The following is a 27425-nucleotide window of genomic DNA, read 5'->3' as shown; positions in this document are numbered from 1 at the left end:
ATTGATGGGCTGAATCAACATTGTAATGCAGCAGTGGACTTCTCAGGTACAGCTGACTGAATCCTAAATTGCCCCGACTGATTCGATTTTGCATTTTACTGCGTATGTAGCTGCTTTATTTATCAATCGTCTTAACACTACACAGCCGTTTCCTTCTAAACCTACACCGCAGCTCCCCCTACCGCCTAATTTTATGTAACCAGCGCCCTCCAACAGCCTATTGCATAGCCAGAGCTCGTGAACGTCCCCATTGAGGCTCTGGTGCCCACTTAGAGAACCAACAAGTAATGTATCGTTAGACGCAGAACGTCAACGCGTAACCAACCAACTACGCCACGAATTGAGACGGGAGCTGCTCAACCGCGCGTGTATATCATCGAGAAGACAATAAGAGCTTGTAAAATTGTACATGTTTTGGTTAGGCTACTTCCTTATAGAGTCAACGGCATATGTCTAGTGCGAATACGTACGTGCTGTTCACTGCAGCAGAGATAACATCTTTCGTGCCCGTTGCTTGGAATTCAGAACATAAAACCTACTTTAGAATATTGCTGCGTGGAATGATATCTTGAGCTTTATAAACTGAACCGGGACAGCAATTGGGTTTCTTTGAAGCCTGTTCATTTCTATGCTGCGATTACGCAGCCTACCTCCCTCGCAGGCACGCCTGCGTAATTCAGATTCAAAATAAAGCCTATGTAGCAAAGTATGACGTAGCAATTAAAGTATTTTAGTTCAAACCTTCTTTGTTGCCATTTTCACATTGCGCTTCACATTGTTTCGTGATAGGCTGAGTTTCCAGAAATCTATTTCAGTCAATCAGTGCTCGTTTTTACTATGAGACATCATCATCCATAAAGGATTAACGGGCATGTCAAAAAAGAAAGCCGAAATTCACAGACGGTGTGGTGCACTAAAGGCACGGCCGTATTTGCCGCACCCAAACCCCCAAATTGGAGGGGCCCGAGCTTGAAGGGGGCCTAAAGTTATTTTGTAAACCAACATAAATTATAGAGTATTATTAAGATATCTATAAAACTTTATTCAAATTGCCTTCGCGCGATTTATCGTAGCTAAATGTATTGATATTATTATGGGTACCCCTGTCCCCGAAAAAAGCGCCTAATTAATAGAGATCAGCATTCCGGCGTCAGCCGTTACCGCGCCACTAAACACCAAAAGTACAGCCTCATATTGTCCAAAACCAATATAAATATATGCCGATTTCACCTAGCCGCAACTGTTCGCATGGCAGCGATCAAGCCAAAGAACTTTGTAGTATCCGAAATACATTTTAATGTCTTAATATAAAAACGTGGATCAAAGAGATTTGAAAACGTGTCATGCTCAACGTTGTTTCGAACTATGACGGAAAAAACTAGCTTATTGTTTTTATTAACCGACATTTTCTCACTATATAATATCGACGCATCCAGTGAGCAGCAATTCTGAACAATGTAATTCACTGCTTTCAATTTATGAATAAAATTAGTAACTAAACATTTTGACTCGGCCCGCCGACGCATTTTCTGTTACTCATTTGGCCCGTGGAGAAAAATAATTGTCCTCCCCTGCTGTAGAGCGTTTCACCGAAAACCGCCGTCAGACCTAACATTGCACTTGCATAAGGAGTGATAAGGTGACGCATATTTACAAGACATTAACCTCATCTTGATATTGGTTGACACCAGTACAACTCTTGCAGAATTGTCTTGTATTACTACCATCTACCGATACATATAGTACTAAGGGTGCATCAGTATTTCCTCATTGAACTATAATTCACCTCCTTATCCCATGACAGAACTGCCGGGCCTACACCAACAATATATCTACAACGTGGTGCATGCAGTTTCGAAGCTAAAATTCCGGAGGAATATAAAATATAGCCTATATTGCAACTTCGCCTCCCAAATCTATCGGACCAAAAAGGCTATGTGGCAGATACTTTGGTTTCGTGACTGCGCCTAAAACAACAAAATAAATATAATATAATATAATGACATTACGGATTACATTTGAACTAGCGAATAGATGCCGTTCTGATATCGACGCAACCCATCAACTCGGTCATTAAGTTGGTCGCGAAAGTTGGTTGCAAGTAACTAGAGCTTTGTACAGATAATTTACTCCATCCGATTCATCACAGGTTGCGACTTGATTCGTCCACTCTGCTCAAGCGATCTCCCCATATTCATTTGCGTGTTTGTACAGGCAGCACGAGAAGATCATAGCAAGAATCTGCATAAGAGAGCATATATGTAAGTATAGTTGAGTAACCTGTAATTCGACCATTGTTTTACCTTCATAGACCTTATACATTTTATGCTACCTCTAAGCTGCACTACGATATTGCTTCTTATCACCGCAACTGCGTCTATTTCGAAGATTGCACCTACTTTATGTCGTATGTCATTTCACGTTAGTCACGGAAATACATCTTGCAATCTTGAAAAAAGCCGCTAAAAGTATGAGAACCCCTCGGGCAAATCCACTTTTTGAAACTACTTACGTGAATACTTTTCAGCCCTTTCTTTTTCTACTTTCGCTTGAAGTAATTTTGACACGAATTGGAAATCGCTACTTGTAACTTGTCATTGAGTAGAAATTTAGAGCGTTACTTCTACTTCTACTTGAGTAGCAACGCAGACTAGTTTTACCACGTCCGTTTAAGGTGTCACTTCACACTGCATGTTGCAACCCCTAGCTTGGTCCTTCGTACCCACAAGTATAATACACGTACAACTGGTTAAGAAGCTCTCCATTACACTTGTTGTATGTATTGAACTCTAAGACGTTTCGTGTGGCCCTTATCAAGAGATGGCGGCACAATAGCGAGCATATAAACAGTGGTGCGAAAGTCTTACTTTGTAGAATTGACTTGACGATTATATGCTCGTTACATTCCGCTAACCATTGATAAAAGACAAACAAAAAGTCTTCGGGTGGTAATGAATTATAATACAATAAATATAGTTTCGAACGTTTAGTAGGCCTACCACTAATCTCCTATCCTAGTAAACTATACAATAGAATCTCACCTCCACGACGAGAATCACAGCGGCAACTATCACGACAGTGCTTAAAGAGCTTGAGAGTCTGCTGATACATCCGGACTTGTAAAGGTAATAATCTTCGCCGGCTTGGCATTTGGTTACGTTGTCGGGTTTCCCACTCGCCGCGGTGCTAACACAACAAGTATCCGGTACTAATCTGTTTGGATTTCTCTTTACCCATTCGGCGTTCTTCTTCCAATCCTGGTAACCGTTTTCGCCGCAACATTTCACCTGAATTGTTCAATGAAACTCGAATTGAAGTAAGGTCTCCAAATGCAACCTATCTGCCGTTCATCGATGACGCAGTACCTAATATTAGGGATGGTGTGAACTGTGAACGTGAGGTTCCCGTTCGCGTTCTGTGTGTGAGCCTCCTAAATTTAGAGGTTCACGTTCACAAACGAACCTTGGTAGGCTCGGCACTGTGAACCTTTTTCGTACATTACAATTCTCACTTCATCATAACATCTTTGGTTGAAATTCATTGCATTTCAACTAAGGGCCACGATGCATGGCGCTGGCAGCTTAAAAACATCAACACTAAACGAGTATGCAACTTTACAATCTCAAAAATTTTACTTGCTTTGTTACTTAAGTTTGCTCGAAATATCCAGCATTCCGTTTGTGAATACTTAGTGACTCTCCGCTGTGAGCTTGACCCGCAATCACACAACATCAAGAGCAAAATACACTACATATAGGTTAGGGTTGTTCAGAATTAATCGACTTTCAAAATGTCGTGGTTTTCAGTCCGATTCCCATGCCTTATACCATAAAAACATATTCTAGGTACTTTTTTTCGTAATTCATCCCTTGCATCCGTGTGCACATTGAGCTGGAAGAATATCGGCTAAAAATAGGGGATTCCCCTTAAATTTGAGTGTCGCTACTAGGCTAGTAAAACGTCATATATAAGCTGGTTTTATGTAGCTATTGCGGTTGGAGTGCTACATAACCTCACTATAGAAAGTATTGTCAGTTCAGGACACCATTTTCATGTCCCACACTGCCTTAGAACTCCTCAAAACTGCCTAAGACTGATAGTCATTTTGTTGGATCACCTATCCCACACTCCTCAACCCTACCCGAGATTGTTCATCAATTGCCGGGATCACCACGTGCAAGAATACAACTGTAAATGTATCATTCACTCACAGCCACATTATAAACATCACATTGTTCAAAGGAAACGAAACAAAAAGGCAAAGAAACAGATCAACTTGGCAAATACTACTTAAATCAGGTCCGGATGAAATGGTTGCTTTAGAGAAATCGGCATATCTGTTCCCGTTATCTTCCACGGCTTGTAAGAGGCTCGCTCGCTGTTCTTTGTCATCTGTTTTGAAAGCTTCAAAGTCGGTATTCAATTTCACCAAACGCTCTGCTGCGCCGTTAACTATTTCAACGCTACTCACAAATTCTTGAGCAGTCACGAAATGTGAATCAGTATGCCATTCCGAAACTGGAAGACTAAACCAATCATGTTCGACATGTATAGCATTGAATAGAAACCATGATTCCGGTTCAAATAAAGCAACCATACTCATTGACTCAGAGACAGAGTCAGAGATTAGACTCAGAGGTATAGCCTACCTCTGCGAAATTGTTCAAGGATTGGCATTTGCAGCAATTTAGCAGCCATCGCTTCCTTCACTTTGTCAGGAATCTTTGGTTTAGCCGAGAACATTGTTGATACCACCGTTTCCTCGGTGAGATGCCAATGATGTTCTCGCATCTTTTTATATGTCACATCAGCAACTGTGAAATCGCACAATGAAAGGTCTGTCATGCCATGAAGGAATTTGAGATCAATATACTGTGCGTCACATGCATTACCAGTTTTCAACCAAGCTGCGACATAAAACAGGGCAACTTTCTAATGAACTCTTCAGAATAGCCCATTTGCTCTCTCCACATGAACATTTTTGACAGTACAGCACTTGACTCATCCATCCAGTGCTATTAGTAGCATCAGGCTTGCGAAAACGATTATCAATATATTGGCCAGCTACAATCGCCAAGGTGCCTGTTGCACATTCTCTGTAGTCATTTATTATCAAGACTTCTTTCTGCTTTCTATTATATGGCTTCATCAATGGAATTATTTCTTGCTTAGCTTCATCAGCTTTGATCGCCAACCAGCTTCATCAGCTTTGATCGCCAACCAGCTTCATCAGCTTTGATCGCCAACCAGCTGCATTCATCAAACTGAAGTGTTTTAGAGCTTCTTAATTGATCAATATCTTTCCACTTCTTGGAAGGTATTAAAATCTGTGTTTTCAGGGCCTGTGGTCGCAGATCCAAACACACTTCACTTCCAGACCTCCCCGGATGACTAGTTCATAAATATGATGGCTACAAGCAGAAGTAGAAAGTAGAAAACTTTCCTGTTTATCAATTCTTCAAGTAACAGAACCGCACCTTTATTTTTTCCATTGTTTGAGGGTGTTGTGTCAAACACAAGAGGTCTGACATTATTTGTTAAATTATAAAGTTCCAGCAGTTCAAATGACAGATCAGCCTGTGCTTTTCCTGTAGCACTCTCCAGAGTTCGATTGCCAAGAAGTTTGCCTTTCTCAAATGCGTTGGAATACGCAGACCATGCCAGCACTGCCAAGGCCTCAAATTTCCCTCCGAAACGACTTCAAGTGAGCTTTGCATCCCAGTGCAATGCAATGTGCCAAGTTGATCTGTTTCTTTGCCTTTTTGTTTCGTTTCTTTGAACAATGTGATGTTTATAATGTGGCTGTGAGTGAATGATACATTTACAGTTGTATTCTTGCACGTGGTGATCCCGGCAATTGATGAACAATCTCGGGTAGGGTTGAGGAGTGTAGGATATATGATCCAACAAAATGGCTATCAGTCTTAGGTAGTTTTGAGGAGTTATAAGGCAGTGTGGGACATGAAAATGGTGTCCTGAACTGACAATACTTTCTATAGTGAGGTTATATAGCACTCCAACCGCAATAGCTACATAAAACCAGCTTATATATGACGTTTTACTAGCCTAGTCCGAATAGCGACACTCAAATTTTTGGGGAATCCCCTATTTTAAGCCGATATTCTTCCAGCTCAATGTGCACACGGATGCAAGGGATGAATTACGAAAAAAAGTACCTAGAATATGTTTTTATGGTATAAGGCATGGGAATCGGACTGAAAACCACGACATTTTGAAAGTCGACCAATTCTGAACAACCCTAATGTAGGTAGTCAGCAAATGATGCTTATTCAGCCAATCAATGAAATTGATATCATTGGCTAATGTTAAAAATCTAGCAGGCGTATGGAGTCAATCTTGATTTCATATGTTCATTGTATCATAACAACCAAATCCGTGCGATTGTGGTGTTGGATACTGTTGTATAACTTGTTAATGAGGTAATACCTGTAGCAAGTACAGAAACCCGTTTTACAATCTGCTCAATATCAACGTAGGAATACTCAGACGCCGAATAAATCGTCCGGTCTGGCCTAGACCGTTAAGGCGTAAGCTTATATTCCCTTGCAAGTCCTCGTCGAGATTGTTGGCAAAGCGACGGAAGATATCGATTTTATGGGATTATGATATCATTTCATTGGCCAGGTGGCGTCAATATGCACTTCAGCATTGTGGCATTATGTGGCCCTAGTCGTCGCTAGGTATCATGTACATTATTATCAGCTATCACTTCACTGAAATATAGGGTTAGAATTAGTAAAATGACGCCACGTGACGTCATGTGGTTCACGTTCCCGTTCACAAAGAACCTTTCAAAAAGTTTCGCGTTCATACGAACCTGAACCTTTCAGAGGTTCACACTATCCCTTCCTAATATGGTGCTGCTCATTTGCTGAACGTCATTTGCTGTGTGGCCAGCACATCTCTCTACTTCCGAGATAGATCACGGACCTTTTTGTGGAATGCGAGACCATTGGCATTATTTAACGATTTGTGGTATGCCTGTATATTCAATGAAATGGCTTTAAGTCCTTTAATACTATATTTTTATTCCTGTCTACATGTATAATAGAATAGATCAGGGACGGGCAACACGGGGCGCGCGGGCCAAAGATGGCCCGCGAGAAGGTTTTGAGCGGCCCGCGAGGTAATTTTCGAAATTAGTTATATTATCGAAAATGAAATGCTCAAATTGTGAACTTGTAAGGCCAACCAAAAATTCGATCTGTCTGACGCCGACACTTGGGATGTTGACGACTAAAATATCAGTTTCAAGGCATTGGCAGATCCAGGGTCCAGGGTCACATTTTTTGTAAATCGTCGTTCATTACACTAAAGTAGAATAGTAGTAAAATTGTTCGCGCCTCCCGCGGCTAGTGGCTCACGCGCTGGCTCGTCAATTGTATGTGGCCCTTTAACCGAAAGGGTTGGCCAGGTCACCCCTGGTATAGATCTACGATATTGGTGTATGGATGGTCAAATATGGTTATACATCTATTCCAGTGGTTCTCAACCTTTTTGTATTCCTGGACCCCTATTGGACTGTGATGGACTCCCGCTGACCCCATCAAGTTTGCGTTCAAAATTAGCTCAATTAACCGACAACTGTCTTGTGCAAATAGTAAATGTAGACCAGCCACAAAATGAATTTTCTTGGAAATAACAGCACGCTATATGTAAAAATTGGGTAGACATTTATTATTGCAAAGAGAATTTTCCAGCTGTATTTATTGTCTTGAAAATCAACGTCTTCGATTTGATATATTGATGAGTGCCGAAAATCCATTTCCACAAAGATATATTAATGGCAACGCTTCCGACGACAGCTTTTGATGTGAGATTTTAATGAACATATTACGTCCATCCTAGTCATTTCTATCTAGCATCTCATATTGAAGTTATATAGTGGTTATTTCACAAGAGAAAATGAATTTCGTGTCGAGCATTCAATTCCTTCATTGGAACAGATTCGGACAAAAATTAAGAAATTTCTATTTCAAACAACTGTTTACTAATTTGCTGAGACTGACAACTCTAAATCCAAAATGTTTTGCAAACATTTCGAAGTCACCCTGTTTGATCTCCACCATGTCATTTTTCCACAAAACCCAACAAAACATCCCTAAACTGCAATATGTTGCATCAGCAGTTTGGCCAATGCTCATGCGACCATTTCAATGATGCGAGTCCTAACGATTAGGCTATTATGAAGCGGAACTGGCTCATGCATTTCCTAATTATAAAAATATGAAAATTAGGTTGTCGTTCATTTTACAAATTTAGAGGCTTCGCGGACCCCCTGAAAATGCTTCATGGACCCGCGGTTGAGAACCACCGATCTGTTCTGTACATCTACAGCAATTCTAATATCGCCCGTGTAACTGTCATGAGCACTGAGCAGTGGCGTAGTAAAGGGAGGTCAAAGGTGCCTTTGCTCCTTCAAATGAGATATCTGTGCATTGTGATATCATCTACGTTGGTCACGGTTAATCTCTGACGTTAAGGGAATAAAAATCCTCCGCAAGTAATCGCGAAACCGTGCTGCATTCTGCGTTCGTCAAGCAACTGCGACTTGAAACTAATTTATTGCGTGCTATTTGACAATAAAAGTCCGCGAAACGCCCTCCCAAACTAATCTTACCTACTTGGTCGTTTGTAATTGCAAAGATTTTATAAGCCTGGCCTACTTCTATTTGAAGAGTTGCCGTCCGGGGGGAGCTGCACTTACCAGTTGTTGCAGAGTATCCCAGCCTTCTGTAATTTCCTTTCCTGCAGTCGTGTTGGTGCCATACTTGTCAATTGATTTCCCAACAGCTTTAGTCACAGCATTGCGATTTACTAACAAATAAATTGCTCCTCCAAGCTGGGCAATGAATAGCACGAGCACGATCGCGAAGAACTAAAACAGAAAACAATAGATAACACGGGATATGAGTGCGAAGGAGTGCATATAGCGTATGGTGTAGTGACTAATGCACAGTTGAAATAAACATGAATGTAATAGGAATACCTGATAGTTTATAGTATACGTGAGAAACATGTAGCGAAATTCGTGATTGTGCGGTATCACTTACACAAATATGTAGAATAGGCAGAATCGATTCGATGTAAAGAATCTACGATTAGCGGCATTGCAAAAATAATTGAAGAAACGCAATTATTCGCCGACTCCTCAAACTAAAAGATATCTAATTTTGACATCGGAGACACTGCGACAAAATATCGCATCGGACCGCGATATTGGATACGATTGTAACAAATCGCTTCCAAGATATCAGAAATACTATACTGGATGACTTTCATACCTCTCAATGATGTTATATATTTTAGATTTAGGGCTCTCCAACCGGGTGTACCAAAATTGTAAAATGGTGTACCACTCAGATGTAGTGTACTGGGGTGTACAAGATCCTCATTATAATACCAATGACTAGCTATCAAAACAGGCAAGTTTATGCTTCAGAAAACATGTTGACCGGGTATGCAATATCGTACAATGTTCATTTCAGCGTACGTAGCTTGTGAGTAACATCCATTTGTGATGTCATAAGCAAATGCTTTTCTCGTCATAAACGTTAGTAATGGACTTATTGGTTCCTTTTGGAGTAGAACAGGATGGAATTGACATATGTTCAGCTTGCAATCTCTGTTTGTTGTATTGACGGCAGACATGGGGTAATCGCGATTAGTAATCGTAATCGATTACGACGCTTACAGCATTTTCAAGTAATCGTAATCGCAATCGATTACATTCGAAAAATTTCCGAAGTAATCGTAATCGTAATCGACTACTTCCCATACCTAATCGATTTCTTTGTAAAAGAGCGATTACTTTTTATTTGTACAAGGACTATGATATAAACTCAACATTCGCGAACAAGGAAAATATATTATACCAGGTTAACATCAAGAGCGAAATACACTACATGCAGGTAGTCAGCGAATGATGCTTATTCAACCAACCAATGAAATTGATATTGTTGTCTGATGTAAAAAAATCTAGCAGGCGTACGGGGTCAATCAATTTTGACTTTATATGTTTATCGTACCATAATATTCAAATCCAAGCGATTGTGGTGTTGGCTACTGCTGTATTACTTGTTAATGGGGTAATATCGGTAGAAAGTACAGAAACCCGTTTTACACTCTGCTCAATTACAACGTAGCAATAATCAGAGACCGAATACATTGTCCGATCTGGCTTGGACCGTTAAGACATAAGCTTATATTCCCTTGCAAGTCCTCGTCGAAATTGTTGGCAAAGCGACGGAAGGTATTGATTTTATGGTAGTATGATTGCCCCAGTTGATACATTTGGCGACGTTCAAAACGTAAATATGTACTTCAGCAACGTGGCATTATGTGGCCTGAGTCGTCGCTAACCGCGTACACCGTACATTAATATAGGCTATCACGTCACTGAAATGTGGGGTTGCAATTAGCAATACGTCATGAGGTTCACGTTTGCGTTCACATAGAACCTTTTAAAAAGGTTCGCGTCCATACGAACCTGAACCTTTCAGAGGTTCACACCATCCCTACTAGTTACCTTTTTCTAACATATATACTCGCGATCTCGGTGAAGATAGTAAGCCCGCGGGGTGTTCTGCTGCTACAATTTAAAACTTTTATACGCAAGGTATATGCCAAGAAATGGGTGATGGCACATAAGATCACAAGGGCTCTCCACGATTCGAAGTTCCCAATAGCCAATTTAACATGAGTATATGACGTCCAGATGGACCATGACGACTCTTCGCCGGAATACGGCCTTGCTGACACGATCTCTGCGCACAGAACATCTAAGCTGCACAGTGCACACAAAAAAAGCCGGAGTGATGACGTTTTTTTAATCGTTACGCACTGTTGTGCAAGGGACCGCGCAGTGAGTTGGTGAGTGCGCGCAGACTCGTGAAAAATTAGAGGAAACATTGCTCGGGGGCGATTCCCTGCACAGACAACCGATGTTCCCACCACTACCTCTTCAAATCTTCTGAAATTTGGTACACGCACAGATGAGCTAATTCCAAACAGGATGAACTTTATTTCATGAAAATTGGACTTTGGGGTCTAAAGTTACGTCACTTTGAAAATTGACAATTTTCTGCTCATTTCGGGTCTGCAATTTCAGGTTTTATCGATGCAATATTCAAGAAGGTGTTGCTAGATGATAGACGACAGTTGAGATACGGCACTTGGATTTATTTGAAGCTTGTCTGATCGTCTATATTTTCAAGTGAAATTTAATGCCCTGTAGGTTAGGGTCAAAGGTTAAATTGAGGGGGAATTTGGTCAATGGTCTAAAATCAGTCAGGCGTTACACGATTTAGACTGCGGATTGCTCAAAAACATATTAAAATATTTTGGAAAATAGGATCTTAAATGAAAGTTTGCTTCAAGAAGACTTCGTTCATAGCTGTTTGATTTTGGTTTTTAGACCGTAAAGTGATGAAATTGCAGTTTCTAGAGCACACTTCATTTGCACATGGAAATGCAATAGTAGTAGGGTGTTTTCGGACATCTATTCTGGGGTGCGTGTGGACATCATGTCTGGGGTGTGTTCCGACATCATGTCTTGGGTCTGTTAGGACTGTGTTGCCATTCGAACATCGTGTCTGGGGCGAGTTCGGACTGTTTTGTCCCTCGGACATCGTGTATGAGGGGGGTGTTCAGACACCATGCCTGGCGTGTGTTAAGACTGTGATGTCACTCTGACATAGTATCTGGGATATGTTTGTGTTGCGCCAGACATGACTCAGACCTGATATCTGCGCACTAATTTTATCCGGACATGCTCCGGAGCTGATACCTGCCCACTAAATACCCCCAGGCATAGTCTGAACCGGATATATGCACGCTTAATGGACACAGATATGCGACAAACGTGATACCCGCGTCCTAAACGACGCGTTTTTGCTGATATCTGCGATAGCTGGGTATATCCACAGTAGTGGTAGCTGAGTATATTCACATTCACAGTAGAGATAGCTGAGTACATCCAAAGCTATCACTACTGTGGTTATGCTCAGCTATCACTGCTGTAGTGTAGATATACCCAGCTATCGCAGATATCAGCAAAAACCGCAAATATAGAGGTCATATATAGGCCAAATGTCGTTTAGGACGTGGGTATAACGTCTGACGCATGTATGTGTCCATTAAGCCCGCAGATATCAGGTCCGGACTATGCCTGGGGGGTATTTGGTGCGCAGGTATCAGCTACGACACATGTCCAGATTAAACTAGTGGGCAGATATCAGGTCTGAGGCATGTTTGGCGTATCACAAACATATCCCAGACACGATGTCCGAGTAGAAAACACAGTCCGGACACACCCCAGGCATGATGTCCGAACACCTTCCAGACACGATGTCCGAATGACAACACAGTCCGAGCTCACCCCAGATATTATGGCTCGGGTGTGTTCTGACTGTTTTGCAACGCAAGTAGATAGCTTTGGATGTACTCAGCTATCTCTACTGTGAATGTGAATATACTCAGCCACCACTACTGTGGATATACCCAGCTATCGCAGATATCAGCAAAAACGCGTCGTTTAGGACACGGGTATCACGTCTGACGCATATCTGTGTCCATTAAGCGCGCATATATCCGGTTCGGACCATGCCTGGGGGTATTTAGTGGGCAGGTATCAGCTCCGGAGCATGTCCGGATAAAATTGGTGCGCAGATATCAGGTCTGAGTCATGTCTGGCGCAACACAAACATATCCCAGATACTATGTCAGAGTGACAACACAGTCCTAACACACGCCAGACATGGTGTCTGAACACCCCCCTCATACACGATGTCCGAGGGACAAAACAGTCCGAAATCGCCCCAGACACGATGTTCGAATGACAACACAGTCCTAACAGACCCAAGACGTGATGTCGGAACACACCCCAGACATGATGTCCACACGCACCCCAGAATAGATGTCCGAAAACACCCTACTACTACAGCATTTCCATGTGAAAATGAAGTGTGCTGTTGAAACTGCAATTTCATCACTTTACGGTCTAAAAACCAAAATCAAACAGCTATGAACGAAGTCTCCTTGAAGCAAACTTTCATTTAAGATCCTATTTTCCAAAATATTTTAATATGTTTTTGAGCAATCCGCAGTCTAAATCGTGTAACGCCTGACTGATTTTAGACCATTGACCAAATTCTCCCTCAATTTAACCTTTGACCCTAACCTACAGGGCATTAAATTTCACTTGGAAATATAGACGATCAGACAAGCTTCAAATAAATCCAAGTACCGTATCTGAACTGTCGTCTAAAATCTAGCTACACCTTCTTGAATATTGCAGTGATAAAACCTGAAATTGCAGACCCGAAATGAGCAGAATATTGTCAATTTTCAAAGTGACGTAACTTTTGACCCCAAAGTCCAATTTTCATGAAATAAAGTTCATCCTGTTTGGAATTAGCTCATCTGTGCGTGTACCAAATTTCAAGAGATTTGAAGAGGTAGTGGTGGGAACATCGGTTGTCTGTGCAGGGAATTGCCCTCAGGGGTGTACGAGTTTCGAGTAAATGTTAAAAGGGTGTACCACGACGACAAAGGTTAAGGAGCACTGGTTTAGATTATACAAGTTATATAGTAAAATCGCCTTCAGGAATCCGCCGACGAGAAGATAACATTTCCTTGTCTTTCGTCGATGTACGATGTTACTTACCTTTTGGTGCCGATTTTCATATGCATGTTGTTGTGATTATGTAACTGCAGTATATGCCAAGAAATTGCAGTGGACGCGACTTACAGTTCCGAGCATACATCTGTTTTCTTTAGCGGCTCCGCAACAACCGAAAAAACCAATCAGGAAAAGTGCAGATCCTACTGCGATGATGATGTACACTCCGTTGAATATCCAATCATTATCTATCAGTATCTTCTTGAAGGAATCCTCATTAACTACTGCCCATATTCCGACGGCCAGTGCGGCAACGCCACAAATCTAAAACAAAAATCAGATTCGTGTCAGTTCCAATCTACCGATGCCTCGCAAATGAAATCAAGCAAGACATATAGATTGCAGTACTTACAAAGATCAGCAGGTTGAAGAAGAAAACCAAGTATTTCAAACAGTTGAGGCCACCCGATTTCATTGCGCGGATTTGAGGTTTAAATTCACAATAGTGTTAAAATCTGCCAAACAATAGAATTAGTAGCCAAGTTACGACGCGATATCCATGTAATCATTTGACATCAAACCATGTCAATATAGGAACATAGTCAGTCAGTGACTGCCCTAAATCTAGTGCAGTGATTTTCCATGTATAATACGCACATGTTAATCATTTTTTGTCCTAAAATCGGAGGCTCGTATTATGCAAGAATTTTGAAAAAATATCCCTCGAAATAAAACTTGCAATTAGACCTTTCTTATTGTTTGTTGTCAATCGCACACCACATCCAGCCATCGTGCCCGAACTTGGGTGGAAATCTGATAACCGCATCTATTTCGCACCCCTGGTAGGTGTGTTCGGCTCGTTTGCACCCATTGGAAGAAAAAAAACACCCCGCGCTATGGTGAAAGTACCTTTCTTCTTTGCTGCTTCAAACACGCTCCGTACGAACACAATGCTCTCGTATCAGACGCTTGCTCGATCACCTGCTGTATTATACATGGGTACAGGCTTTTCCCCATTTTCAGGGTGCGTGCTATACATGGAAAATTACAGTAATTTGTAGCTGCATAGTTCGGTTGTCCATAATTTGGAATGCTCAAAAATGATGCGTATCCATGTCTCATTCTATAGATTATTGATTAAATAAAAGGCCAATGAGCCTGCAATAGGCTCACAGGAAAGTCGATAAGATTTGTCTAAATGCGTTTGAAAGTAGCTACTGCGGTAGAGTGGGTGTGCCAGCAACCATAGAATGGTGAGAAGACTAGTCATTTAATGACCAAATCACGTCGCTTGATCGGCTATGCTTGAATGATTACGACGGGGGCGACTTGCTTATCAGCTGTTCAAGGACTCTGCTTCGCAGCTAGAAGACTCATGCAACGGCGGTGAATCTGTGAGCGCATTGTAGGGTCGGTCCGCAGGTTATGATTTGAGATTGATTCAGGATATGTTGAGTTACGAAATACATGGCAAACAAAGGACAGCTGCTTCACAAAAAGTGTAAAACATGCCTGGCTCATTGCGAAGGTAACCGTTGTAGTCTGCATGCCTTGTTTTCATCAAGGGAAAGCACAAAAACATGCAAAGAAATATTGCAATGGCTCTTATGAAAGTGGTGTACAATGTATCATCATTCATTACAAATAGGGCTGGGCAAATTCGAGTACCTGAGTGATTCGATTCTGAATCACGTATTTTGCTTCGAGTCGAGTCGAGTATTCGAGTATGGCTCATTATGACGTCATAACAGAATGTAATATGTCAAAGTTCAAATTTGTAACTCTTATGCCATCACAGAGAATATAATGCCTGTAATCCATTACATTAACCATACTTAGTATTTTATTTGACCATATCGATTTCATTGCACTTTGTGACAATGTTTTGGGATGATCAGGACTTCGGAAATGGGGTATTTCCAGTAACGTTCGTAGCTTTGTACCAGTACTTCATACCCTGGTTTGTATGCTGCGGCACGGCCAATCATCGTTTTATGGCTTCCACAGTGGAAAATAGTATCGACGCTATAATTTTGTTCGATAAATTAACTTTCAGTGCCGAGAAGCGTATAATTTCAATACTCGAAAAATTCGTCTTTTACTACTCGACTCGAATCATTGAAATTAATACTCGATTCAGATTCGAGTACTCGAATCATTGTGCCCAGCCCTAATTACAAATATAAAGCTTAACAATGACACTACTTCGTCTGATCTTATTAGAGAGAGAGAGAGAGAGAGAGAGTCTTTATTTTCATCCAACCAAAATACATAACACACGGCAGTGATGGTGGTACAGAGAGAGAGAGACATGATATTCTTTCTCGCCTGCACCATCGAGATGCTTTGGCGACGGAGTTGCGATACGGCCCCATGAGGTCATCTAGTCTGCGCCCCCGTTTTTTTTCTCCTCCATGCTATCCGTGATTGCTGAGCGCCTAGCAGGATAGCTGCGGATACCATTTTTCGAGTCTTTGGTATGACCCGGCCGGGGATCGAACCCACGACCTACCGCTCGAGAAGCCGGACGCATAACCATTACACTATCTCGCAGAAAATATGCTTGCACAGTATTCGGTATTAGATAGGAATGATCGATAAGACCGTGAAGGTCATCTAGTCTGATCACACCAGTATCAAACAGGTACACTTGACTCTAAGCAGTCTGGCTGTAAAAAAGGTTACAGTAGTTAAAAAAATAAAATAGAAGACAAATTAAACGATGGTAGCAAATGATCAATGAAGCAATGTCTGGGCGAGGTAGGGCAACAGTGTTAGTGTAACGACAAGAGGTGATCAAGTAGGGCTTTCTTGAATCTATTATAAGGCAATTCACGGATGTGTGGTGGTAATGCATTCCAGATGATAGGTCCCGAGTAGTCGATAGATCTCTTAGTTAGGTTGCTATTGGGTGGGGGTAAGTAGATGTTTCCTTTAGACGAGGATCTCGTGTAATGGGAGTGGACATTTTTGGCAGGTATGAAAAAGTCATCAAACACAGGAGGCAAACTATTGGAAAAATATTTGTGAATGACTTTTGATACTTCGAAGCGATATAGCTTGTCAACTTGCAAAATTCGGTGCTTACGGTAGTAAGGCGATAGTTTGGTACGTAAAGGTACAGATGAGATCAGCCGTATGGCACGGTTTTGCAGGGTTCGAATTCTGCACAAAAATGTTGTGCATGCACTTCCCCATACTACGATTCCATATTGCAGGTGAGAGTGGAAAAGAGAGAAATAGATGGTTCGTAGTACTGATCTGGAAACCAAAGATTGCAGACGGGTCATTATTCCCACACACCGAGCTAGTTTTGATATTGTGCATTCAATATGCTGCTTCCAGGACATTTTGGCATCAATGGTGACGCCAAGATATTTTGCTGAGTCACATATGGAGATTTGTTTATGATTGATGTCCACGGTGAAACTATGATTGGCATTATTTAAAAGGAGCATCTCGGTCTTATCTGCATTCAAACTTAGTTTGTTTGCTTGCAGCCATCTCGACACTTTTGGGAGTTCCCTATTCACAGATGCATGCAAATCATCGACAGTGTTGGAGGTAATGAAGAGGTGAGTATCATCAGCAAATAGGGTTGTGCGGAATAAAGATGCATTAACAATGTCGTTAATATAAATGAGGAAAAAAGTCGGTCCAAGGACTGAGCCTTGTGGCACTCCACAAGTTATATCTCTGGTAGTCGTTCTTAATGTCCCCAGTTTAACAAATTGTCTGCGGTTTGCCAGGTAGCTTTCAAGTAGAGTTGCTGCAATACCCCTGATTCCATAGTGCTCTAGCTTGTATCTTAAGATTCTGTGGTTAACTGTGTCGAAAGCTTTGCGTACGTCGATAAAAATGCTGCAGCCACTTTCTTTTTGCTTGATGGTTTTGTAATAGTCCGTTACAATTGATAGTATTGCATGGTTGGTGTTGTGGTTTGATCTGAATCCATGCTGAGTCGGGGACAGTACTGCATTCAGTTCGAAAAAATTCTTGAGTCTGCAGTCAATCAGTTTCTCAAAAACCGTGGCAAGATTTGGCAAAACAGATATTGGTCGGTAGTTCGAAATTAGCTTTTTACAGCCTTTCTTAAACACTGGCATTACTCTGGCAGTTTTCAGTGCATCTGGGAAAATGCCTAGACGTATCGACTCATTAAAGAAAATGCATATAACATCACCAATAATATTAAAGACTAGCTTCAGAAAGTGTGTTGGGATGAGATCGGGTCCTACTGCTTTGTTACTTTTCATTTCAGATAATATGATCGCAACTTCTCCTTCACTTGTCGGCTCAAGAAAAATGGATTTCTGAGGGCCAGGACTCAAGTACGAGAGAAAGTCATCGGAGGAGTTTGGTATTGAAGCTGCAAGATCCGGACCAATGTTGCAAAAATACTGATTGAACTTTTCTGCTACTGCAAGCTGGTATTTGATCATGCTGCCATTCTCGAGTAGCTCGGTGTCAGCAGCACTCTTGGGAGCATTGCCTTTAGAGGTTGATAATTTCTCCAATGGTTTTCCATGTGTTCTTGGGATCTTTGGAGCACTCTTCGAATCTTTTTTGGAAATATGCTTTTTTGGCATTTTCTTTCATATGCGTCACTTGGTTTGCATATTTTTTGTACACTTTTTTTCCTTCGCTTGTGCCTTGCGGATAGTAGTGCTTATGCATCCAATCCCTTGTTTTGATCGCAACTAGTATATCATGATCAATCCAGGGTTTCGATTTCAAGCGTCTTGCATTGCGGTTGACTTTCCTAATTGGGAAAGATGTGTCGAGGGCTGCCCGCAGTTCCTCAATAAATTTTTCAAAGTGGCGATTGTAGTTGTCAATTGTGAGTAGAGGAATTTTGTAGTTGTTGAAGGTATTGCTGACAATTTCAATATACTCCTCAATACCGCGTGGGTTTAAGGGCGTTCGAGATTCATATTCTTTAGCACATTGTGGCAGGGCCAATTTCATGTGGCAGATGATGGGATAGTGATCAGTCATACTGTGTTGGAGCACAAAAGGGGACAGGTGATATTGATGAGTGTTACAGTAGAAGTGATCTAGTAGAGTTTTGGATTGGTCAGCTATTCTTGTGGGTTCAGTAATATCTGAGCTATTCCATAAGAATCAAGCATTTCACGGTACCTTGTGTTGAAGTTGGTGGTCTTCAGCAAATCAATATTTATGTCTCCCATAATGAATATTTGTTCGTTAGCGTTTCCAGTATATTTGAGAATTCGTCAAGAAAAGTCTCTTGCTTTGTTCCTGGGTGTTTGTAGATGACTGCCACTGTGAGAGCTTTTTGTACATGTACTCTGACAAATATATATTCTACGCCTTCGGTTTCAAATTTTACGTCGGGCGTCATATCTCAGACCTTCATTGATGTATAATCCAACACCACCAGCGTTCGTTTTAGATGGCGAGTGTAAAAAGTTGAAACCTGTCAGGTTAACATTAGTTGTTGGATGTTCTTTCAACTTGGTCTCAGAGATTCCGATGATGGTTGGTGAGCAATTAAACATCTCAAACAGGGGGGGAATTTCATCTAGATGAGCTTGGAGGGATCTTGTGTTTAAGTGTGCGAGTAAAATTCCTTGAGATGATGGGATATCACTACTGTTCATTGAATTGATAGATCTGCAGTTGCTCATGTTGAAAAAGTTTTGAGCCATTTTTTTAGTGTGGGTTCCGTTTGCAGTGAGAGGGCAGCACAGCAGCTTCTATTTGAGTTTATCGAGGTCATCCTTTGACTCAATGTGGATTCTGGGTGCGCCGTCATTCTTTTTCATGTAGATATTCCCATTTGCAGTCCAGAGGTATTTGAAGCTTTTTTTTTTCGCAGCTCGCGTTTCAAAGAAGACATCTCTTCTGTAATTTGTTAAATTTTCGTTTAGGAAGAGTTGTGTCATTCCTTCAATACCAAAGTCCTCGATATCCTTTTTGTCCTTTCTCACTTTGAGGATTTCTTTTTTTGGTTGGTCTGAAGAGAATTTAGCTACAATAGGTCCTGTTTTGTCTGGATTTTTGAAGCGCACTCTATAGCAGTGCACAATCTGTGGCACAGTGATGTCAGCTTTCAAGGCGTTATAGCTATTTTCATGATGGTCGCCGGCAGATCTTCATTTTTAGAGTAGGGAACACCATGAAATTCCAGGTTGTTGTTTCGAGATTGCTGCTCCAGGTTGTCGTTGGTGCGTACTAGGCCAGATATTTTTTTGTTCAGGATACTCATAGTTGATTCAAATTTGTCGTGTTCCTTGAGCATGGTTTCTTGCGAGGCGAGATTTGGACTTTCTTTCTTACTCTCAAATTCTGCATTCATGAATTCCATTCCTGTCTTGCAAGTTTCTATCTCTTTCCGGAGTTCCTTGTTCTCTTCCTTTAGATTCCTAACCTCTTGGTTGGTCTTATCAAGCACAGATTGCAATTTTTCATATTGCTTCTGCAATGTTACATTCAACTGTGTCAAACCTTTGACTTCACTGAGCGTATCTTCCAGTTTACTGTCCATCTTCTTCAGTCTCGCCAAGATGGCATCTTCATGTGTTCCAGGCTTTGTCATTTTGTTTCTTGGATGGATCTATAGCCTAGGTTATAGCCTAGACTACTTTAAATCTTAATACAACCAAATACTCCAAGGCTCTTGTCGTGGTACATAACTCAAGTCTTGAATGCTCTAAGGGTGGGATCAATCGGCCGTTTATGCGTGGCACTTGTCAGATTCTTACAGCATAATGAATCCACCCGTATCAACCCGTAAGTCCTGTCAAAGTCCTCAATCGTACCGCAGAAAGAGATCCAAAGGTAAGCACAGACTATGCTGGTAGGACCAGCAAAACTACAGTTTGCTTGTATAGCTTAGCATGTCCCAAATGAATCATAGATCATTACTGGCTGCATCACGACTACTGCTTGAATCAAACCAGACATGGATTGATAAATGCATTGAAGCGATGGGGTAGTTACACTTCTTCGGAGTTCCAATGTAAGCTACCCGGTCGGTCCACGTATCATCTTCTGAGCATACTATACAGGATTATGTCCAGCATCCATTTCACATGGTGAGCTGCAACAGTTTGGCGATGACTAATACTTTACCTGGACCCAGAAACGCAGGAGGACTCTGCGTAATCGCAAGCACATCAGACTAGATATTTCTCGGATTTATACTTAGTTCTACAAGTTCACAAGCATTCGCTGTTTCACTTCGGCCATGTTTGCAATCGGCTTTTGTTGCTCTAATCCAGAGGTCTCAAACACGCAACCCCCGCGGGCCACATGCGGCCCGCGAGAACATTTTGTGCGTCCCGCGACGGCATTTTCGAGTATTCGACAATGCATTCATGTGTCATATATCTTTTTCGATATAAGAGCTTAAAAGTTCACCCTAGAACTACAATCCCAACAAACTTCGCTATCACATCACTTTTAAAAGCTACCGTGAGGTAGAAGATAAGTTATTACGTCACGTTTCTAGTTCATGAAGATAAAACATGACCTGGTGATGATTCGTGACTGATTTTGTCCGTGTCAAGCGTGAGTAGTACGATAGTGAATTACATTTTCACGATGTCTGTGGAATGCCAGTGTGCAACTATAGAGGATGCAACTGCAAGGTCCCGTCAAATAAGGCCTACTTGGAAATTATACATTGAATATCCCTATTATTGGTGCTGCAGCCCGCGGCATCATCAAAAACTAAGAAATTGGCCCGCGAGCACATTCGAGTTTGAGACCTCAGCTTTAAACCTATCCTAACCTACTTTTAAAACTAAAACATTCAATGACCATTGACCAGGTGTCACATTTTATTGTCAAATCATCAACCTACAATGCACTTACAGAATCAGTGCCGTTAGAAAACTTCTTGAACGAGTAGAAGCACATAATCAGCAAGCCGCTGCGGTCGTGATCATTCAAGCCTATCTGATTACCCAGTGAAGAGCCGTGATTTCGTGAGTACTAGTCTTTTCGCCGTTCTATGGTCGCTGGCACGCCCACTCTACAGCAGCTGCTTTCAAACGCATTTAAGCAAATCTTAACGACTTTCCGTGAGCTTATTGCAGGCTCATTGCCGTTTTTATCAATAATATATAGAATGAGACATGGATACGTATCATTTTTGAGATTTCCAAGTTATGGACAACCCTGCTACATAGTTTTTTTGATAGTACGAAATGTAAGGGTATCAAAGTGACCCAATCGAACATCACTGAATATCTGGGATGGTACGACGACTACTATGTGGATACGCAAACGCACAGTGTGTGACGAAGTTACAAATTATATATGCTGGCCTGCAGCCCCAATAAAAGCGTTCTAATAATCGCGATATAACTTGCGTCAACACTGTTCAGTGTTCATCCTAACGACAACTAGCAGCCATGAATCTATCACTACATGTGTACGTCTGTACCCCACAGGTCTACGTGTAATAGGGGAAGTTGATACTTAATCCTACCTACATAACGTATCGAACCAAGCCTGCGTTTTGTCAAAACAATTGTTGTCCCAATTTCAGTCGGAATATATCCTGTCATGTGAGACGCTCTCATCATATGAACAGCGGTAAGCCTATTTAGACTATGCACGACGCACCTGTCCTACACTGTAGCGAGTTCCCCGTTAATGTGCGTTGTGCTTGTGCAGATCTATTGGCCATTACAGGCCTGTCTGACTATGCGTTGCTAACTATAGACCCGTGTCTTTAGTTGAAAACTGGGAGCTTTCATTAAAAATACCATTTTGCCTCAGTGGATGCTAGCCTATCTACCTATTTTCGATACCAAAATTTCGAATTTCCTCATCTGATTAGGTCGTAATGAGATGACGTCCGTGTGGAATCAACCTCATGACGCCCAAGGCTATATACGACTTCGTCAATCACCGCTCCTACGTTGTAATCATCATATGCCATGCGCTATACATGCACTCATACAGTCGTGTGACCAATAAATACGCTACGCTTTATATCATCTCAAATAGAAATAGCACGTATATTACACGTTTACGCGATGGTATGCATGATGAAATTGATGAATATACCAGACCGATGATGTAGCGTTATCAATCGTTAAAGGGTTTGCCCAACAGATTCCAGCAGGCACAGTTGAAAATCGACAATACCACATGACGCCTTAGCAATTGTGCGCACGTGACTGAAATTCCTTTCTGAAATATGTCTCTTTTAGGTATCAGTATCAGTTTTATGGCAAATTTCATCATATCAAAACACCACAAAACTGCGATAAAAAGATGAGATAGTGTCGAAACGACTTGGAGTAGTCTTTGAAATCAGACACCCACCTATGCCTAGGCCAGAGGTGGGCAACTTCTCCAGCCGGCGGGTGGGATTTGGGAAAATGAAGTAATCGGCGGGCCAGATTCCTGAATCGATACTTTAATCGCGTATTTATCGACCAATGAATAAAGCGTATTTAATGTAAACTATTAGTTTAAAGCAGAGGTCTCAAACTCAAATGTGCTCGCGGGCCAGTTTTCAAGTTTTGACGAACGCTGCGGGCCGCAGCATTTATAGGGGTATCCTATGTCTTTCCAAGTAGGTCTTATTTGGCGGGAATGAATTGTCTAATTGAAAGTGACCGATCCAGCAGATTAACAGTAAACACACATCGTCAAAATTTGATTTACTCTTGTATCAATTTGGGCCTGGCACGAAAAGAATCATCACATTTATAACTATTTGAGAAGAATTGTTGTTGTACTAGATATATATTAATTATAAGATATAGACACCATATGGGCGGACAAATGTATGATGCCTTCATAAAAGCTATTGGGTTATAATTTTGCAGCTACTATATGAATATTTTGAATTGACAGATTGATAATAGAGACTGATCTGAAATCAAAACATTTTTAGGTTGGGCATTGTAATTCCAATCCAGGATTCGGGTATACTTCTGATAAGTAGGCTATTAATCTGATGGTCAAATATCTTAGAATATAGGAGCAGAAAAATTATAAATAAAAAATATAACTATATTAATGAATGTGTCCTAGTGATTACAATGTCGGAACGCCGAACGGCCCATTATTGTAACATCGTTGGAGCGTACCACTACGTTACTCGGTACCTTTAAGTGGCCTTAATAACATGGTTTAGCGACCAAAAATGTAACTAACAGATTGCCAATGGTTGCCATAACTACTTGCTTGATTAGCGAAATACCAAGCTGCGACCTTCTGATCTATTACTATTCCCCTGATACGCGATTAGTTCGTTATGCGCCCATGGTTCTAACAAATTCACGGCATTCCGAGTCACTCCCAGTCCACTCGAGTCATTTTCATTTTGCCTTCGAGTTAGCCCTAGTCTGAATAATTCTAAGAAAGGTCGCGTCCAAGTCCAACTCCCAAATTTCAGTCACGAATCGTCTAAGGGTCAGGTTTTGTCATCATGAATTGGAACTGTGGCGAAATAGTGAATCTTCCACTGTATGGTAGCGTTTACAATTGAAGTTTGATGAATAGTTTCAGGCTTTCGGAGCAATTTAAGAGGGAATTTTCACTTTATAACCTGAAAATATATGTGACACTTATATAATGTCAAATTAATAAAAATCTAAAATGTCGTCGCGGGCCGCGGGCCGCGTGTTTGAGACCTCTGGTTTAAAGCATGGAGACTAAAAACAATATTTACTGAATTTATTCAAGTAATATACTTCAATAGCTGTTGAAGTCAATGAGACATCTATGTCCGATCAAAGTTGTAAACTAGTTGTTTGAAGTCTTGCTACATGTCGGACATAGACACCTTTACTTAAGACTACGCGTCAACGTCAGTTAGACTGGGACGCAGCTTGTGTCTTATTGTTAACGTTCGTGGTCGTAAATGTTTGCTCGCACACGCGGACCACATTATCATGTAAGACAGGAAACTGTCTGCGAGCCGCTCATAATCCCGTCCCTGGCCTGGGCGATACTTCTTGCGCAAAATCCTTACGCCCTTTGATGGTGTGGCAAACTCACAACAATTCCAGTTCCCACCAATCGCTCAACATTGAGAAAGTAGTTTTACTAAACTGGAAAACTCCGTCGCCGAAATAGCAAATACTGTAGGCTAATCGAAAAGAGATCCGAAATTTGACTGTATTTTGTATATATAAACAGAAACGCGCGACTTGTTCTATTTTACCCTGTCACTACGGACCAAATGTTTTAGGCGCAACTTTAGCTTACGCCATAAGCAGCACCCCTCGGTATTTCTGGTGTCGAGATGATTTAAAGTAAAGCCTGTCAATCATGAAGAAATTACAGGAACATCTATCATCGTCTTAGTCGCTTTTATTATCCAGGTTAGATAAAGTAAAAATATCCCTACCTACGTTCATAAATAAATAGTCAATGTAGTAAGCATTGCTACTCAAGTAGAAGTAGAAGTAACACCGTAAATTTATGCTCAGCTACAAGTACAAGTAGCTATAGATATGTGAAAACAATTTCAAGTGGAAGAAGTAAATGAGAGGTCTCAAAAGTGCTCAAATAGATTGTAAGAAAAAGTAGACTTGGTCGAGGGGATCGCATACTTTTAGCAGATAATAGCAAGTGACTACTTTCCAATAGCAAGATGGATCCCGGCTAACACAAAATGACTAATGAATGACCCTACAAATATGTATATTATTCAAATAGCCTATAAATATTCAGTTACTGAAGTAATGGGGATATTCCACGCTATCTCACTCATAACAATGACCCGAACTTACTCAAAACTACCTTCCAGTTACAAACCCTACTGAAAAAGGAGGCAGTTTTGACTGAAACTATTCAAGTAGAAATCGATGTAGCGTAACAATTCGGGAGGGTGTGAACCTCTGAAAGGTTCAGGTTCGTGTGCACGCGAACCTTTTTGAAAGGTTCTGTGTGAACGCGAACGTGAACCTCATGACGTCACGTGACATCATATTCCTAATTCCAACCCTACATTTCAGTGAAGTGAATTGTCTATTACTGTACAGTACACGATACCTAGCGACGACTCGGACCAAATAATGCCACAATGCTGAAGTACGTATTGACGTTTTAAACATCGCCGAATGTATCAACTGAGGCAATCAAATGATATAGCAATCCCATAAAATATATATATTCCGTCGCTTTGCGAGCATTTGAGCATTTGCAAGGAAATATAAGCTTACGCCTTAATGGTCTAGACCAGATCGGACCATGTATTCGTCGTCTGAGTATTGCTACGTTGATATTTAGCAGGCATCGATGAATTCTTTATATCAATATCATTGATTGGTTGAATGAACGAGTATCATTCGCTGACTACCTACATGTAGGGCTGGGCACAATGATTCGAGTACTCGAATCAGAATCGAGTACCAATTCCAATGAACGCGAACGTGAGCCTCCATAGTAGCAACATAACCAATTGAAGAATAAGCGCAAGGCAACGCGTACTTGAGTGCTCCGGAAAATAGAAGTATGATTCGTGTCTGCTGGTTACCCGCAGCAGGATAACATATTTGCAGCTGTAATGCTGTTTTTTGTAGTGTACCGTAGTACACTTTACAACAAGACCAATGCCTACCATTTACAAGTAACCAATTTACAGGTACGCTTCATGTTTAATAACAAATTCTATGTTGACGACCAACGAACGATGAGTGTCTGGGCTTAATTCGGGAAATTTGCCAGAAGACTTAACAAGTAGTTTAACATTGATTCTTGTAATCTGAGTGGCTGTACTACGTCGTCCTTGCCTGCTTACCGACACCTAGGACATACAACGCGATGAAACGTACTATGCACCACTACGACTACATATACTTTCTGCACTTATGAATAGTAAAGAAGTCTTGGGCGCATCAAGGAAACGGAAGCCGTATTGCTATTGAAAGTCTTTTATGTGCATTGTGCAACTGGCGACATCAGTTAAACAGAGTTAGAGTATAGGCTATGTGGATCTTCAACGCTGTGAAACCGTGTTTCGGGACGTTTTGTGTGAACGCCCAAGCTCCCGCAACAGTGAATTACCTATAACAGCCTTCCCAAGTCTCGATATTAGACGAAATCACGATATCGTAAATGATTACACGATTCTTCATGCCAACAAGGTACCGGCAGACTTTATAGTGCACTAAGTGTATACAGAATAACACTTTGCTTTAAGTCATTCTTACAATAAGCTCGAATACAATGGCTGGAGGTTGCAAATAATGTTAAAATATCGTAAAGAGACCACATCGCCGCACTATTGACATATTCTCTGTATCAAATTATGCATATTCGAGAGATTCGAGAACGCTGCATTAAAAAGCGAATACATTTGGATCAATGACTGCCGCATCTTGCATATTCGCCCCTGTACCAACGCTAATCCCACGCCACTATACGACACATCAGGGGTCACCAACCTTTTTGAAACGGAAACCAACAGCTACTTCTTGGGTGTTGATTAACGCGACACTTGCGACAGGCTACCAGTTACTCCCACCGTTTGTCCGTACTAGTTCTAGACTTCTAGATATCCCTGACTTCACCGAATACTACGCCAGCCATCCGATGCTTTCAATTCGCAGTCACGCGCTTGTCTTGTGACTTTCGCGATTACAGCAATTGCGCAATCGTATAGCATTTCACAGGGGATAACATCGTAGGCTACCGTGCATGGGATCAATAGCAATAAAATCCACCTATGTGCGGTACTGTATGTACTAGCAAGTGTTCAATAAGTAAGCACGCGCTTTGAAGTGACAAATTCCGACGGAGTCATATCCGCTCGCCGCAGTGTATAGTCCTACCATACATATGT

General features: G+C 41.3%; 2 protein-coding genes and 1 long non-coding RNA gene across 4 annotated transcripts; all 3 read right to left on the bottom strand.

Moving 5' to 3' along the window:
• Positions 1-1699: 1699 nt before the first annotated feature.
• On the bottom strand, positions 1700-27156 carry LOC145457310 (tetraspanin-18B-like). Of its 2 annotated transcripts, none has more exons than XM_080335514.1 (6): positions 27028-27156; positions 14055-14157; positions 13772-13966; positions 8729-8899; positions 3042-3287; positions 1700-2241 (listed from the first exon to the last, which is right to left on the bottom strand). In XM_080335514.1, the coding sequence occupies exons 2-6, from the start codon at positions 14115-14117 to the stop codon at positions 2176-2178; spliced, it is 741 nt and encodes a 246-aa protein (XP_080191640.1). In that variant the 5' UTR covers positions 14118-14157; positions 27028-27156; the 3' UTR covers positions 1700-2175. The 2 variants fall into 2 exon arrangements, with proteins under 2 accessions (XP_080191640.1, XP_080191632.1); XM_080335506.1 differs by lacking the exon at positions 27028-27156 and adding an exon at positions 20259-20277 and having other exon boundaries at positions 14055-14159.
• LOC145457468 (uncharacterized) lies at positions 4159-4824 on the bottom strand. Its single transcript, XR_013920886.1, has 2 exons — positions 4650-4824; positions 4159-4392 (listed from the first exon to the last, which is right to left on the bottom strand). It is a non-coding gene; the product is annotated as an uncharacterized LOC145457468 (long non-coding RNA).
• LOC145457397 (uncharacterized) lies at positions 16283-20250 on the bottom strand. Its single transcript, XM_080335607.1, has 2 exons — positions 19039-20250; positions 16283-18042 (listed from the first exon to the last, which is right to left on the bottom strand). The coding sequence occupies exon 1, from the start codon at positions 20202-20204 to the stop codon at positions 19719-19721; it is 486 nt and encodes a 161-aa protein (XP_080191733.1). The 5' UTR covers positions 20205-20250; the 3' UTR covers positions 16283-18042; positions 19039-19718.
• Positions 27157-27425: the final 269 nt, after the last annotated feature.

The sequence above is a fragment of the Botryllus schlosseri genome, chromosome 2 (assembly GCF_051294905.1).
Source record: "Botryllus schlosseri isolate E-star chromosome 2, Bs_hap1, whole genome shotgun sequence".
Classification (NCBI taxonomy): Eukaryota; Metazoa; Chordata; class Ascidiacea; order Stolidobranchia; family Styelidae; genus Botryllus; species Botryllus schlosseri.
The sequence above is the reverse complement of the archived record's forward strand: the minus strand, read 5'-3'. Positions and strand labels throughout refer to the sequence as shown.

Coding starts and splice junctions, on each gene's coding strand:
- LOC145457310 (XM_080335514.1), bottom strand. CDS start 14,117: ATGAAATCGGGTGGCCTCAACTGTTTGAAATACTTGGTTTTCTTCTTC. Junction 13,967..14,054: donor TCTTCAACCTGCTGATCTTT/GTAAGTACTGCA, acceptor TTTTTGTTTTAG/ATTTGTGGCGTTGCCGCACT. Junction 3,288..8,728: donor GGGATACTCTGCAACAACTG/GTAAGTGCAGCT, acceptor TGAACAATTCAG/GTGAAATGTTGCGGCGAAAA.
- LOC145457397 (XM_080335607.1), bottom strand. CDS start 20,204: ATGACAAAGCCTGGAACACATGAAGATGCCATCTTGGCGAGACTGAAG.